Raw genomic sequence first — 16,138 nt, 5'->3', positions numbered from 1 at the left:
TTTTATGTGGCTGACAAGCCCACATGAGGGACACGTGTAAGACCATTCAGATTATGGCCTTCAGCTATTAGCTATATATTTCAGTAATCCCGGACATTTCCGGTTTTATCTTTTTATGTAAGCAGAGTTAATTTGATCTGCTTATACGAGAGAAGTTCTTTACTGCAACTCCTTAAAGGCTTATGTATGCCACCTGCAACTTTGTGTGCCGGCCATTTGATGGTTTCTTTTTATTCTCGTTTCTTTGCCGTAAGCGGCATTAACATTTAAGAGCGGCCTGCCTTCCGGCCAGAGATACGACACCCAATCCCAGTCCCCATATCCAGAACACCATCCATTTCCATCTCGCCCCAAAGAAGTCGTAACTTTTTGGGAGCTGTTCATTAGCTGAGCTTCTCCAGTCCCCGTCCAAAAATGCCCAGAGGGCATACAATGATGGAAGGAGGTAAGAGGTTATAGGCACTGAGAAAAATTCCATTTACCAACTAAAATAAAGTCATTATATCCAAGGCTTAATTAGAGGCCCAAATCGTATATACAAGTCATATATTCTGTTTCTCTCAGTGTATGTACTCACCCGAATATCTCACGACCCTGGCCATTGATTCTCAGCGTATGGAGGCAGCCGGTGAATCCAGTGCCACTCTGGGCTGGTGGCAACTCAATAATCAGGCCAATCGGCGCCTGAGGCGCCCCACCCAAATGCAACCAGGTGTTCAGGATCGCCTCCGGGGTGTGGAGGCGCGGCGGCAGCAGCTTCAGCCAGGTGGGCTGATCCCCGGACATGGCCAGAGTGTCGTTCACCAGCAGCGAGGCGTTGCAGTGTGTGTAATTCCGGCTAAAGTCCAATCTGCAACAAAAATTCCAAGTATTCTTTAACCCTTTTTGCTTTCGATTTTCTTTTTCCCTTTCCCTTTCTCCGTCCCTTTTCCATTTTCACTTTTCACTTTTTATTTTCCCCCATTTCACTTTTTTTTATTGAGATTTTTTTTGGTCCAGAGTGCATCAAATATTTAATATGCCGCACTTACTGTTTGGAGCGAGTGACACTCCTCCCTCGTCATGCATTCACCGGCTTTTGGGAGGACTTTTAAGGACAAAAAAATTCCCAACATGCCGATGCGTGCAAATATTTATGACACCACAATCTACCACCCTCGTCCACACAGAAAAGGGTTCCTGCCAGCAGGAACTCTGTTATCCTTCTGGCCGTTGTTTGGTTACCTTTCTTGCCTGTTGACCTTTCCTCGTGGTCGCATTTAAGCGACAGTGGTTCAAGTCATGGAAAAATTTGGCAACAAGAAGCAAAAATATTCCTTTGAAAAAAATATCATTTAAAGCATGAACATGTCCTGAAAGTCTTTATTTTCCAAATTTTAAATTCTGCTGTCCACCATTTATATTTAATGCCAAAAAATAAACCACTGTCTACCATATCCTTTACCAATCCCCCCAACAACGGGCTATAATGTCAATCGACTGTCAAATTTTTGCTGCGTCTGTCCCTAGATGGAATTTTTTCTCGACCCTTTGATGTGATCGAGGTAAAAAGTGCCCAGGTAAAAGTTCGTAAGAGAATTCCAACTGCATGGAGTGGGTTCAGGGGGACTACCAATTTTTATTGCCGCTCTTGGTCCGAATTTCGGATGCTTTTATTTGAATGTCCTTTGTTGTGATGAGGCCTCCGATTTTATTTGTTGTCAAAAGAATTTTCCGATTTTGCTTTTTTTTTTTGTTATTCGGAGATGGACGAACTGGGATTCATATCTTCGCGTTTATTGCATTTGAATGGAAATATTTGGATACAAAAAGTCAGTGCAATAAATGCTTACCGAAGGATATGCGTGTATACATTTTATTGTTATTTTATGGAGGCAGACGGCAGTAAAAAAGTTACCCATATGCTGGCTGATACTCAAATGAAAAAAGTTTACTCTGATTGCATTTAGTTTACACAGCATATGTGGCATGTATTTTTCTTTCCTTTCAAAACAAAAAAGTGATTGTATCCTTTAAAATATTCTCCATTTATTCAGTTGCCCCACCAACCTATAATTGAGCTCTTAAGTCTTTAAAATTTAATTAAAATGTTTTTATTAAAACTCAGCCAAAGTCTCCCTTTAATCTTATTTAAATTTCAATTAGTTTAGTTCGATTGAACAACAAATTAAATTAGCATTGTCCTTAGAGAGGGTAGTGGTGCTACGGAGAATCCTTGGATATAAATTATTGACACGGTCAATTGAATCGCCAATTGAAAAGTTTTTAGTTACGGAAGCTGACAAACAAAAGCAAATCATCCTTATTAATGAACTTAATTCATGAAATGGTTACGAACGAAAATTCGAAATAATTAAAAGCGAGTGCTTGGCTGAAATGAGAGCGGAAAGAAATTCGGCTGCAATTAGGCTTGACTAACGGTAATTGTTATTGCTTTCTAATTACACTAATTGTGCGCAACACCAGTTCGATGGAAGGTCCTTAAGTAAAATGTCAATTGTGCCGGGTATTAGGCTCATCGGAGTGTGAGGCATTTCTTCGCCTCCGGGACTATGACTGAGTGTGGGGCTAACTATAGTTCATCGAAGACCGACCCCCAACTTCATCATTATCATCATGATGGTCGTCGTCGGTGGTGTCGGCGTCCTTGTCGTCATCGAGTGGCCCCTGGGCGGAAAGGTCCTTTGGCTCGGACGATTAAGCACGCAAGGCAAATAAAAATAGGCAACGAACATAAATTTGTTGCTCGTAAATCCACTTGCCAGACCAAAACACAAAAACAACATCCCACAAAACAGGCGAGAGGAATATAATATAATATACATATGCACTGGGGAAAAAGAGGTAGTGATTCTGAGGTGAAAGCAGATGTTTTTTTCTATAAAAGCCTTCAAGGAACTATTTGAGCTTAAAACCCTCTAAGGATAATGACTGTTTTAAGTAAGCTCGATATATTTAAAAAGTGGAACTAACATAGGCCTTGGTAAAATACTCTTTCTAATTAAAAATATATAAAATATTTCCCATTTAAACATTAACTTTATATCATTTTTTCCAGTGTATTACATAGACCCAAAGAGCCTTTAACATCGGACATTGGTTCGCCCCGAGCTGGGACCAAGTGCTAAAAAGTAAATTTGTGGTCGATTCGATAGTCGTAAAATGTGAATGCGTCTCCCCCTTCCACTCACTCCCCTCTGTCCACCCCTGGCCATTCACTTTCTCTTTTGTTCTCACTTTGGTAAATTATTTATATGGCCTGGCTCTCACTTTTGTCCCACTTTTTGATATATATACGCATTCCTTAATGTCCTGTTTATGCCACTGCTTCGTCTATCCTTGATTCGCCTGGGGGGGGGAGTTTCTTTGCCGGGATTTCAAGTTTTGGCTTTAGCCGAATTTTATTTGGTCGAAACGATTATTTGGTCATTTTCCATATGCGTTTAGCCCCATAAATTGCTAATTTTTTATGGCAATTTTTGTTGCATATTTTGTGGAAGAAATAGCTCACTGCTGAATTGTAAACAAGCGATTATCACGATAAAGTATTAAGTGTTATTGTGGCATTTGATTGATTTGATGACTTTAAGTGGCGGTAATTTAAGTGTTGAAGTACTATTTGCAGAAAGGAAATTAGGTCAACAGGTAGGAAATTGTAATAATAGTTTCCATGGACATTTTTTCGCACAAGTCTTTAAATGAATCTTTAATAAAACACTTATCCCTAACAAGCTTAATCGATTTACTTTTTATGTTGAAATATTCCCCTTTTTTTCTACCCCCTTCCCAGTAATTCGAGTCAAAACTAATTTAAACTTTATTTTCCCATTTCGTATGCAATGGTCTGCGATAGTGGAAATATTTGAATAACTTTTTTCAGAGTCCTTTTTGCCCGTTTTTCTCGTACATTTGCCAAGTGTTGGCTTTGGCCAGGAAATGTTAGTTAAACGATTAATTACGCACGACTCCCCCACATTACTTCTGGCCACCTCTTTCTAAATGCGGTGAATTAAATTTTCAAGCAAGGCAAAGAAATTAAAAGAAGACCCAGCCAGAACAAAAACCAGAAAAAAATATCCAACTAATTACGCATGGATGGCAAGTGGAAAGCCCGCAGGATTTAATGTTCGAGGAAATGGTCGTAGGGCGGAAGAGGAGGGCGGAGAACGCGGCGAGAACCTAAAAAACTGCAATTTATTTTACACTTGAAGCATTATAATTTGTGGCCACTGCGGATGAACGAAGCCAAATGGAATTCGACGCCCGACGACCGGCCCAGACCGACCCGGCCAAGTTTAATGGATGTTGGTACGTCCTGGCCGGGCGTACCGCCTGACTCCCTGACACTGACCCATATGCTGACCTCCACCTTGCGCGGTTTAAAAAGTTAATTAACATGCCGACGGCTCAGCAGTTCAGCAGGCCTCTCTCAATCACCCGTGAAATGGGGGCGTGCCCCACAAGTACACTGCGCGAAAAAAAGGTTTCTTAAGGTGTAAAGTATTTCCAAATCACCCATAAACATTTTTCAAAAACTGGCAACCAACAGTGAACTGGAACTGTTAAGTCGTACTCTTCCCAAAGACCACCCTTTTCTCCCAGTGTATGTCCTTTGTGCCCATTTAATTGCATTCCGTGGCACGACATCTTTTAACTTACTCAGCCCGAATGGTGATTTCGTGGCCCGTGTTCACCGGCGTTTCCAGCTCGCTGAGGAGCATCGTCTGGAGGCCGCAAGAGAACTGGAACTGCATAAGGCCCTTCTGCAGGAAGAGGGCCATGTAGTGGCCACCCTTGGTGCCCTGGGCGGCTGCCAGCATGATCAGTCCATTGGTAGCCCGTGTTCGCACCTTCAACTGGATGTGCATGGGCAGAACGGCGTCCAAGGACTCGTGCTGACCGATGTCCTTATAGATACGATGCGACACATACGAGTCGCCCGAGAATGCGGCATTCCGGATAATAATGGGGAGTTCACAGAGAGGTCCTTGTCGGTCAAAGCGGCAAACGCACTGTAAAAAAAGGACATACATAGTTTAATAATTTAAAAAAGATGGAAGCTAAATCTTTAAAATCAAAAATCAACCATCAAAGGTTAACCCGCAGTTTACCCATTTTCGAGTAGCTATAAAATAGTAGTAGTGGCTCCAAAAACTTTTCCCCGCCAAGAAAACTTGTAAAGAAGAAGGACGAAGGAGCAAAACTTGAACAATTTTAATTTAATTTGTTCTGGTCGCCTTTCAATAAGAAAAGCACGTTCCAAAAATGCCAATAAATTGAAAAGTAATATGAATTAACTTTTTGGCTCCCTCGACGGCATTGCCGTCGTCCTCCATTGTCCTGGCTTTAATAATTTATGCCGCGCCAAGGGACACTTGTAGTGGAGCTGCAACTGCAACTGCAACAAGCGGCGGCGGTGGCGGTGGCAAGGAAAACAGAAGAAGTTGGAAAAACGGGAAAAGGAAAATGCCACGCACAGCTACTGAAAACTTTTCTTGTAATTTTTACCTCCAACCCCCCGTCTCAACCCGAAAATTGGGTAAATGAAGTGCAAGTGTGGGAGTTGAGGGAATAATGGCAGGAACCTGCCTTCGGGATGTGGCTGTTGGGTTGGGGTACAAAAAAAGACATCCTTTTAATGGGAAGTTGTCCATATGTTCCAGACTTGCTTGAGGTTAAGAAGGTGGGGGGCTCCACCACCAAAAAATAATTACAAAAATTTGTGATAAACTTTTTACCTAATTAACGAGTTATACTTTTGAGTTTAAAGCTGTGGCCTTTGTTCTAACATGATTAGAAATCCTAAGATATTGTTTAAAAGGATTTCAAATGGCTTAGTTAACTTTTCAATCTGCAGAAATTATGAAAATCTTTATAGCTTGTCACGTCTCTGGGTGAATGCAAGCCCCTGATCCCTATTCCGCCCAGGGCACCCGTGGCTCATCGGAAATTCCTAACCGATGTTAAAGGCTTGAGCGTATAATGGCGCAAAAACCCCTTTTTTGTTCTTCAGCAAGAATCCTTTTTTTTCGCCGGCATCAAATTTCCGCTGTTTCTGTTTTTATATCCCAGGCATTGTTTGCGAGTGAAAAACATTAATATCATCGCCTGCTGGGAAGATGAGAGACGTTTCATGTTTTCATATCGCCCTCCGAGTGCACTTTTGTTTACAGGTCACGGATCTCCGGCAATTATACGTTTTATATTTTTCATAGCATACTTCTGTGCATGACCTTGAGCAGGAAAATAATGAAAATTTTCTAGTTGCAAGGATTATTTAAATTTAATGTGGACTGGTTGGTCTATTTTCTATCGAGAACTGAATTTAGTTTCTGCACAGTTTTTGTTTGGCGACTGGCATCTGTGCTCCTCGTAGCAGGAAACATTTTAATTAAAGCTTTTGACCTTGCGGCATTTGGCTGCCGCATAATGAATGTTGGCCAGAACTACAAAAAAAGGTCAGCCAAAAAAAGGGTTAAACAAAAATGTAAGAGTAATGAGTCGAGGGAAAACATGTGGGAGACTTAAAGCGGAAATGAGTATGTTATACCGAGTGGAAAATGTGAATATTACCTGGCATTACGTTTTGAATTTAAACTTTAAAACGGAATCATTAGGTCATAAATTCATTTCAATGAAATATGAGTATTTGATATTAATTCTGGCTTAATTAAGGTAAAAAAAAGAGCAACCATAGAGCCGGTACTTTAACGGATTTTCCAAATAATCCTTGGCACTTTTCGGCCTTTCCTATTTGCGTTTCATTGCGTTGGCCAGATGAAAATTAATTGTAACACGCCCTTGGAAATGTCAACAGGCAAATGCTAGAAATGGCCCGAATGACAGAAGTGCACTCACTTTTCATAAAAGGGAGTGGGTGGCTGGGAAATCGGAGGAAAATCTGAATGAGAAAATGGGGAAATTGGAGAGTGCGGAGGACGGCCGAGGACGCATTAAGTCGGCGGAGACATGTGGCGGTGATGGAGGAGCCTAAAAGGGCTCAACAAAGTTTTCATTAGTGGCATTGGCGGTGGCAAAAGCAACGCAATGCAGACAGTAGACACACAGAGCCGTTGGCAAAAAGGGATGGCGGCAGTGGTGTGGCAGGGGAAAACAGGAGAAAAGCCAGGCAAACATTTTCCAAAACCAAAAACTCGGCGGGGTAGCACTTGAAATGTGCTTAATGCCACTTTACGAGTGACTTTCGCCGAGTGTGAGTGCCACTTTGCCTGCACTCCTTCCTGCCACGCCCCGCGCGTTTTTGCCACCTCTTGACACCCGCCTGGCACTCCTGCCCCATCCAGCTCAGCTTCTAGCTGACCCCCTCAGCGGGGGCCACCCACAATGGCTGCCTAACCAATATGACAGCTGACATATGTAAGTGTGTGTCTGTCTCGCAGACAGTCTGTCTCGTTTGCCTTTTTGTCTCTTTATACAAATGCAGAAGGCGACATGGCAAAAGATGGAAAAATCTACTACACTGAGAGTAAAAAATAAGAGGAATTGTAATAAAAAATTTTAGATTTTTATTAGAGAAAGCTTAACACATAATTCATAAGGCGCATATGATAATTACTAGCCACTTGTTCATCACCCATTTATTTAATTTATTTATATTTCTTCTCTATAATTTCTTCCAGTGCTTTTAAAGAGAAAATCTTAAAATTAACAAAGCTACTGAGTGTGTGTATACTTTTGTGAGTGCTTGTGCAGTTAGTTAAATTACTTGGCAACAATAAAGTGGCACACGCTCTATGAAATAATTTTCCCCATTTTCCCCACTTTATATTTTGTCTTTTTTCTGATTATTTGCTTTAGTTGTCTTAGTGTGTGGGTTGCGGGATTTTATCCTGCGGCGTTATGTCATTCACACACACACTAAGGGTATTATGAAAATTTCATCATTTTATTTCTTGTTAGACTGGCAACATGTGGTGGCTTTTCGCTGAAAATTTTTCACCTAGCTGGTTTTTAGAGATTTATGTATTTGGCGGAAAAACTTTCCAAATAAATTATCTACTGGCTGACTCATTAACAAAAAGTTTGAAGAACAACATACCTTAGGTAATAAATCAAGGATAAAACATTAAAACATGTATGACTAATTAAATTAGTTCATTAAAATGATAAGGCAGCCACATATCTGTATTAAACAGATTTTACAAAAAATAATAAACAACAATATCATGTTATCCTGTCGCATGTCACTCGAAATAAATGACCAGTGCCGGGCCATCCACCACCTGAGCTGGCGGCCATAAATTAGCCAAACATTGTCAGCTCATATCGACCTCACACGTTCCGGTCGTAAAAAACTGAAATTGCATGTGGTCCTGCTAATTTGACCGACATTAAAGCCGTTTCTGACATATGACCTGACCTGGCCTGGTATATGAGGTGGTTTTAATACACTTATGGGCGATTGGGGTCATCGGGATATTGAAATGCCCGCTGACCTTCGAGGGGCGATGAATAATTAATAATGAAAGACCCCAAAGGGCGTCAATTACATTAGTCATTGTTTGGAGAAAAAAAGGTGTTGAAGGTTTTCCTAAGCCCATCCGCAAATTAGACGCCCCACGAACATTATCAATTTCAACTGAAATTAGAAAAATAATTGAACAGTTTACTGTTGTTGGCAATTTTCCAGTTTACTGGCCATTATTAGCAGTTATTACAAATTTGTAGCACGCTACCACGCTGGGAATAGTTCATATATTCTGGCTGCACTTAATGGTTTTCAGTTTTCCATTCCGGTCAAAAATTTCGATAGTTTCTCCCCCATTGTTTCATATTTTTACTCTCCTTTTTTTTTTTTAAATTACCACAAGCATTTTCATAAATAGTTGAATAGCCATACTTTGCCAGGCCTCTAACTTGGCAAGGTTTTGTGGCTTTGTTGCCGAACATTTTGGCCCGAAACATTTCTTCTATTTTCCGTCTGATTTCCTTCTACCTGGAAAATTTGTAGCCGTAGTTAATGCCTCTGTTATTTCCGAAAAGTTCTTAACTATTCATTTTACAAGAGCAATTGGCATTTGCAAAGAACCTACAGAGGTGGAAGGAGCATGCCACGTGTGGCAGATGTGGAATGGCATAAGTGCCCTGGGCTGGCTGGCTGGCTCGTTTGCACAACTTTTCACCGGAAATGGGCCACAAAAAATATATTTCAAAGTGTATTTTTTTGTTTGAGTTTGATTTGAAAAGTCTGGAGAAGTTAAGAAATCTAGACAATCTAGACAAATATGATAGTTTCTGTTGAGGATGAGGTCTTGGACTTGTATAACTTACTTTATTAAAAGATAGGAAAACCCTTTCCCAGAATTTTACTTTACAAATTAATTATTTTTATAAAATTTTAAAAATATTTCAACTGTGTAATTTTGAGGAAACACCCTGAATTATTTTCACCTTTGTAACCTTAAAATCTGCCCTCCATTCAGCCGGCATTTCGATTGTCTCACTGCCCGTTGTCCTGACAACAATCTGTGTGGAAAATCTGCTTATGGGCATCGCTTTTCCCAGCACCTCTAAACCCCCTTTTATCGCCACCCCTCATCATGGCCATAGAATCTGTATGATTATTTATGTATAAGCCTGGGCACATCTGTGTTACTGTATCTGTATCTGAAATTGTATCTGCATCTGTGCGGGCAGGCACCTGTGCAATTGGGCAGCCAGGCATCCAGGATGCTGTTTCTGGTTGTCAATTTGCAAATTTAGTCGGTGGCAGTGCATCGCCCGTGGGTGTGGTCCTGGCATAGTTACTGCTAATGCCTTCATTTCGAGAGTATCCTAATAAAGGATCTCATTAAAGTGCAATTCGAGAAGCGTAAACTGGAATTTGTAGTTGGGGACTCGTAAATGTGGAAAATTATAACATTGTAGCTTTCCTCTTAAAAGTATAACATTATAGAAAATCCTCTTTAATTAGAGAAAGTATGACTTTAGCTTCTGAAGGATCTCCAATGCCTTTTCATGTTACCTTGCCTAGTTACACATTGCCTTGGCAATTGAAGCTCTACCTGGAATACTTAATGACTTATTAATAGTTGGAGGTGGTCCTGGAATTACAACCTCGAGGTCCACAACTCCAATATGGCCAATTAGCAACTCAATGGGGTTGAAAATTGTGAAGTCAACTCCCTAGTACACACAAACAAACAAACCCCCTCAGTGCGCCTAGTTTTTGGTTGTTTTGGAATCGAACAAACAACTCGATTCCCATTTGAGGTGCCAAGTGCCAGAGGCCGCCAATCGATTGACCTACTCAGCCGGCTAATCACTGCGAGAAATGATTATGGGGAATATTATTTAAAAAATTTAAAACAGTGAAAATTTATTGGATAGCATTCCTATCATTTGTTTCCCCTCTATGCCTATCTTAAATAATAATAATAATCATATTTAAATAATCATATTTTATCCATAAATATAATTAATTTAAAAACTCACCCTTGATCCCTCTGAAGTGGTCACACAGGTCCCGCCATTGTAACAGCCCAGCTTGATGCAATCCACGTCCGCCGCCTTCTCCTCGGGAAGGCCTCCTGCGCCTCGGCCGCCGGTAGCCACTGTGTTGACGCCCTCCACCTCCTCGCTGCTCTCCGTGACCGGCGTCTTGGTCTGCCGGTCCGGCGCAGTGGGCGCTGGCCCGTCCGGAGTGGTGTAGACATGGATGGGTGGGGGCAGCGTTTGTGCAGATTGCGTGGAGGGAGGAGTTGGCGGTATCGTCGGAGGTGGCAGGGTAGCGGGTGGCAGGGTTGCAGGAGCAATATTTATGGGAGGAGGTGTTTCAGGAGGCAGAGTCTGAGGAGGCAATGTCTGCGGGGGCAGAGTCAGAGGAGGCAGGGTCGGTGGAGGAAGGGTCTGAGGAGGCAAAGTCTGAGGAGGCAACGTTGGAGCCGCCGTAGGAGCAGCCGTGGGCGCTTCAGTTACTTGAGTAGGAGCCATTGTACCTGGCGGTATGGGAGCAGCAGTAATGACAGGAATCACCACTGGAACCACCGTGGTTTCTGGAGGGGCGAAGGGCTCCACCGTTGTCGCAACCTGCGGTACCTCAATCAGATCCTCCGTTTGCAAAGCCTGTCCTGTCGTTATTTCCACGGGCATCGGAGTGGTGAGCTCTCCTTCGGGATGATGGTGGTGATGATGGTCGTGATGATGATGGTGGTGGTGGTGCTCATCATCATCCTCTCCTGGCTGCAATGTGGTGACTTCCTCGTGTTCGTGGTGGTGATGATGATGATGATCGTGGTGGTGGGTTGTTGGCATTCCAGTAGTTGTAATCGTGGGAGTGACGATATCCTTTGTGTCTATAATGGTGACTACTATGTGAGGCGTTGCCGTCTCCACGGAAGTCTCCCCGGACTCTGGTCCCAACGTGGTAACCTGAAGAGGTGGCTGAACTGTAGTAAACCGCCCGGCACTGGTGCGATGGGTGGTTATCATCACTTCGGCTGGGTATTCAGTAAAGAACGGCGCCGCCGTGGTGGACACCTCTGTCCAGAGGTGGTGCGTCGAAGCAGTTGTCTCCATCACGTCCAGCGGCGGTTCGGTGGCGAAAGTGGGTCGCGGTACTGGCACCACTCGTGGTGTGGTGGTCTCCGTGGGATAATACGGCGTAGGGGTCACATACTCAACAGAAATCGTAGTTTCCAGCGTGGTTACTTTTTGCGTAAAGGTCGGAGCTGGTGTTGTCATTATTTCCACGGACTCGGAGCTACTACTGCTGCTGCTTGTGGAAACTGAGGTGAGATCCACTTCAATGGTTATGCTGGGTGGGGCAGTGGGTCCTGCTGTGGTGGCCTCTGCGCTGCCACTCTCACTCTTACTGACGCTCACATCGAAATGAGGAACTGTGGTGTACTCCTCGGAGGTGACCACCTCGCCCCCGGAATCCACTTCCCTCGAAGTGCCTGGCAGCGGGGGCAGAGTGGTGTAGATGCTGGCTGACTCCTCCGAGGAGGCACTAGAGGATCGTGGTGCTATCGTGGTAGCAGTTATCACCACTACCTCCTCGGTTTCCATTCCAGACTCGGAACTAGGTTCCCTCTCCTGAGGCGGTGGAGCTACTGTAGTTTGCTCTCTCGAAATACTGCGGCTATCGCTTTCGGGTGGCGCTAGGGTTTGTGGTCTGATTTCTACCGATACAGCTTCTTCGGAGGATGCAGATGATACGGAAACAGAACCTGGAGTTGTAACCTCTTCACTGACTTTCGAGGGAACCGTAGTTTCTGGTGGCGTCACTGGTCTCACGGTCGGAGGCGCCACCGTTGACGTTGTGGTGGTGCCTCTAGTCGGCGGCGGCGTAGCTGGAGCCGTGTAATTACAGTCCAAGGACTCTTCGCCAACCATCAAACATTCGCAGAGCATTCCAGTCAATAAAGGAGGACATGAGCAGGAGAAGGTATCCACGCCATCGATGCAGACTCCTCCGTTCATGCAACGAGGTCCCAACTGGCATTCGTCGTACTGGAACTCGCACTTCTCACCGTGGTAGTCCGGCACGCAGTAGCACGTGGGAATGCCCTCCTCCATGAGGCACAGGGCATTGTTCTGGCAGGGATTGTCCGCGCAGATTAGGATCTCCTCCTCGCAATTGATGCCCGTGTAGCCCATGGGACAGGCACAGGCGTAGGCAGCCAGCTTGTCGACACAGACACCTCCGTTTTGGCACGGCGAGGAGGCGCACTCGTTGATTTCCTCCTGGCAGATCCTGCCGTGCCAGCCCGCAGGACAGGAGCAGGTGAACTCCAAGCCAGGTCCTTCAATGCACTCTCCACCGTGATGGCAACGAGCTCCAGTTCCTGGTTCGTAAAGGAATAAGAATACATCTTGCAACCATAGCTTTAAGTATTTCTAAATAATATGTTTAAATTCAAATTTAATTTCAATTTGTTTGTAACCCCTGTCTCGTTCTTGTCTACCTGTCTGCCCGTCAAAAAGGACATTCATCATTGTTACTCACCTGTGTCGCAGACAGCCACATCCAGCTCACAGTGATCCCCCAGGTATCCTGGCTGGCAGGTGCATGTGTAGCCATTAGTCCTGTCCCTGCAAAGTCCACCGTTCTGGCAGGGGTTCGACATGCATTCGTCGACATTCTCCTCGCAATTGGATCCTGAAAGGAAGCCAGATGAAAAGGATGTGAAAACAATCTTTGTGTCAAAGGACACCCAGCCACCTGCTGACTCTGATTTGTGTTTTAATTATACAAATAAATATGCTGCTCGAGGGTCAAAGTTCATTTGCAGATTTCTTTGTAGAAAATGGAAATAATTTAATTGCGTCTGATATTGATCCTGTTTGTAAAATTAGTTTTTTGTCATTTAGCTTTGTGGTTTGGCTTATGGATTTTAATTAAAATATTTGCCTTTGATAAAGCTTAATGATTTTTTGGTAAAAAAAAATGTGCATTCAGTTTCAACAAATAAAGAAACGATGGATAGTTTCCCTCAAGTCCTTTCACTCCCACAAGCCATTTCAAAACAAGTGAGCACTTCTGACTTGCATTTGAATGACCTTTCATTGTATCTTGCCATGGAAATCTTCTTTTCCATTTTCATTTCCTCTTCAATCTATTTTTTTGTGAACGCTCCCCAGGTCTCTTAAAAAGAAAACGTTTCGATAGAAGCGCATCAATAGCAATCAAAACAAACCCTAGAAGTGCTGATTTGGTTGCAAGCAATATAAACAATTCAAAAGGATATTTACACGCACCCAGAAGGATATTTCTTTGGGCGTGTTTGTATGGGTGGCTGGAGGGGGTTGGATGGCAAGGATATAAAGCACACATGCCAAAATTTGTAGCTGTCTTTCAAACTGAAGTGCATGAAGTGCCAAAGAAAGCAGAGTTGTTAACTGTTTGGAAAAGTGGCTTGGAAAAATGATACCCTTACTTAGCTACTCTTATATTTTATAGCTTAAAAACTACTTTAATATCTTGTCTAACAGAAAATCTTGTTTATCTTTAGGAATATATTTTTATTAGTATTTAGTTCTATAGCTTGCCGTGTAGTGTACCCCCTGGTGGGGCATCTACTTTGACAGTCAACAATGGCAACAAATGCTGGAAAATACTTTTCAATTTTCTGCTCAACAACTTGCAGCGACGTTGACTTGTTCTCAGTGTTTTGGCCAAAAGGCAGCAACTGTCAGCCTTTCAGACAGACAATCTTCGCCTCGGGGCCGAAAAGAGATATTTGCTACCAGCCACCAGTCCCTGTGAATGGTATCCTACTGATGTTCCGGCAAGTGCAACGCTGCGTATGAGTGATATATATATATTTTTTCTTCGGGTTCTTGGAGCTCTTGCAAATTTATTGCCAGCGAAATATTTTGTATGGCTGAAGTTTGAGAATTTATTTGCCCGGCATAGAAATGCCTTTTGAGTTTGGGCCTTTGTTTTCGTTTCGCTGCCACCGGAGCCACCACCATCACCACCACCGCCATCTTACCGAAAACTCTTTTTTGGCAACAAGTTGGCGAGAAATATGCTTAAAGTTTTTTCCGCCTCCGTTCTACAAAGTTTCCTATCTTGTCTGGCAAGGAAAGTTTTCCTTGCCGCTCTGCAGAGAACCAAAGAAAATAAAACCAAAGGAGCACTTCAAAGTGTCGAAACAAAAGTGTCAAAAAAGTCGGCTTGAAAATTTCTTTGCACTTGGCGCAAATTAATGCGCCAGAGAACAAAAACGAGGAACTCCCCTTTAATTTAATGCTGAAAATTGCATTCAAGTGGACTGCGATTGAGAGGGCGTTTCAATCCTCCGACAATTTATCACTTGAACTCATAAATAATACAAAATGCACACTGATGGACAAGGACACACAAGGATATAACAAAAACGCCCAAAAAAAAAAAAGAAGGGGAATAGAGTTGCAGCTGCCGAGCGGTCATAAAAGATAAATGTGCGTGTCTGGTCCTTCTGTCTGGGTTTATAATGCAACAATAATGTAAGTCTATGCAAATGATGGGGAAAAAGTGGGCTGGCTCTGGGTTGGGTTGGCTTGGAACATATATTAAATTTGCATAAGCACTAAATCAACACAAAAACGGGGTACTACCACCACCATCGCCACTTACAGAGGGTACTGAAAATCCTGGCAGTCGAGCAGGATGTCCGTCGATGTCATTTGTTTGCCTTATGACTAGTGCTTGTACATGTATCCGCATCTCTGGCTGTGTATCTGTGTGTTCTTGTCCATCCAACAGATACCCAAGCCAGGACTCTGTGTAGGTACTTGGCAAGCATTTCGATATTGTGTGTTTTTGGTCGAGAAGCTAAGATTGCAAATTTCTATTGCATATTCTCAGGTTTAGCCGGCACTCTGATTACATTTTCATTTAAATGTTCATTTACAGCATAATTTAAATTAATTCATTAGTGTTGCACACACTTCTGGGACCAGTTGTGTTTATTTCTGGCAGCTAATTAATGCCATCTCAGAAATTGCAACTGTGGCATGCAAATTTAAGATTCCCTTGCAATGTTATGCTTTCGGCCAATTTTAATTGCTTTCGAGTCAGAAGCTATTATTCCAGGCATTTAGGCGTAATTATTCCGAGCTTTCAGCAGCAACATTGTCGAATGGTTCTTTGAATTTAAAGTAAGAGTATAGCAATTATTTGTTTGCCATAAAAAAGGCATTTTAATTTATCGCTCGACCATCTTTTCTTCAATTGAGTAATGGATTCTGCAGTCAGCCCGGCACTTTCGCGTATTTCATAGCCATCGACGGAGCAACAGCAACAGCCTCGGCTTCAGTTTCAATTTCCCCCATTCTGACCATAAAGTGCCGTCAAGGCGACGGCGGCTGCTGGACAGCGCTGCACATTTCAATTTGTTTATGGCCCGGCCAACACTGGCAATCGCGTTCAGCTTTATGAGGCTGGCTTTAAACTCCTACAAATATTTCAATTTGCTTTATGTCCTGCCGTTAAATCTAAATTGTTCTGGGTGCCTTATTTTATTTGACGATCCAATGTGTAATGAAGATGAAAATGGTTATTCTTGAGGATTTATATTGTATGATTTTCGAGTGCTATTGCTTAATTTATTGCTCATACGACGTGTTGTACAAGGAAGGATGTTTTTATTTATTATTTATCTATTTATTTATTTACATTTTAATTTAA

The 16,138-nt window shown here is 42.8% G+C and overlaps 2 protein-coding genes across 4 annotated transcripts in view; one reads left to right on the top strand and one right to left on the bottom strand.

Annotated features, from left to right (window-relative positions):
- The window catches only part of LOC108125898 (MKRN2 opposite strand protein), a 52,093-nt gene that overhangs the window by 6,088 nt on the left and 29,867 nt on the right, over nt 1–16,138 (top strand). The gene's annotated exons all lie outside the window — the stretch shown is intronic.
- Nucleotides 1–16,138, bottom strand: part of eys (eyes shut) — a 50,894-nt gene that overhangs the window by 7,703 nt on the left and 27,053 nt on the right. For both annotated transcript variants that reach the window (XM_070277042.1, XM_017242238.3), the window contains exons 4-7: nt 12,971–13,123; nt 10,456–12,809; nt 4,660–5,012; nt 578–850 (exon numbers count right to left, since the gene is read on the bottom strand). In XM_070277042.1, the coding sequence (XP_070133143.1) occupies nt 578–850; nt 4,660–5,012; nt 10,456–12,809; nt 12,971–13,123 (3,133 nt within the window). The remainder of the gene's footprint in view (nt 1–577; nt 851–4,659; nt 5,013–10,455; nt 12,810–12,970; nt 13,124–16,138) is intronic.

This window comes from Drosophila bipectinata, chromosome 2L, assembly GCF_030179905.1.
Source record: "Drosophila bipectinata strain 14024-0381.07 chromosome 2L, DbipHiC1v2, whole genome shotgun sequence".
In the NCBI taxonomy this organism is placed as follows: domain Eukaryota; kingdom Metazoa; phylum Arthropoda; class Insecta; order Diptera; family Drosophilidae; genus Drosophila; species Drosophila bipectinata.
This window is presented reverse-complemented; position numbering and strand designations above follow the sequence as displayed.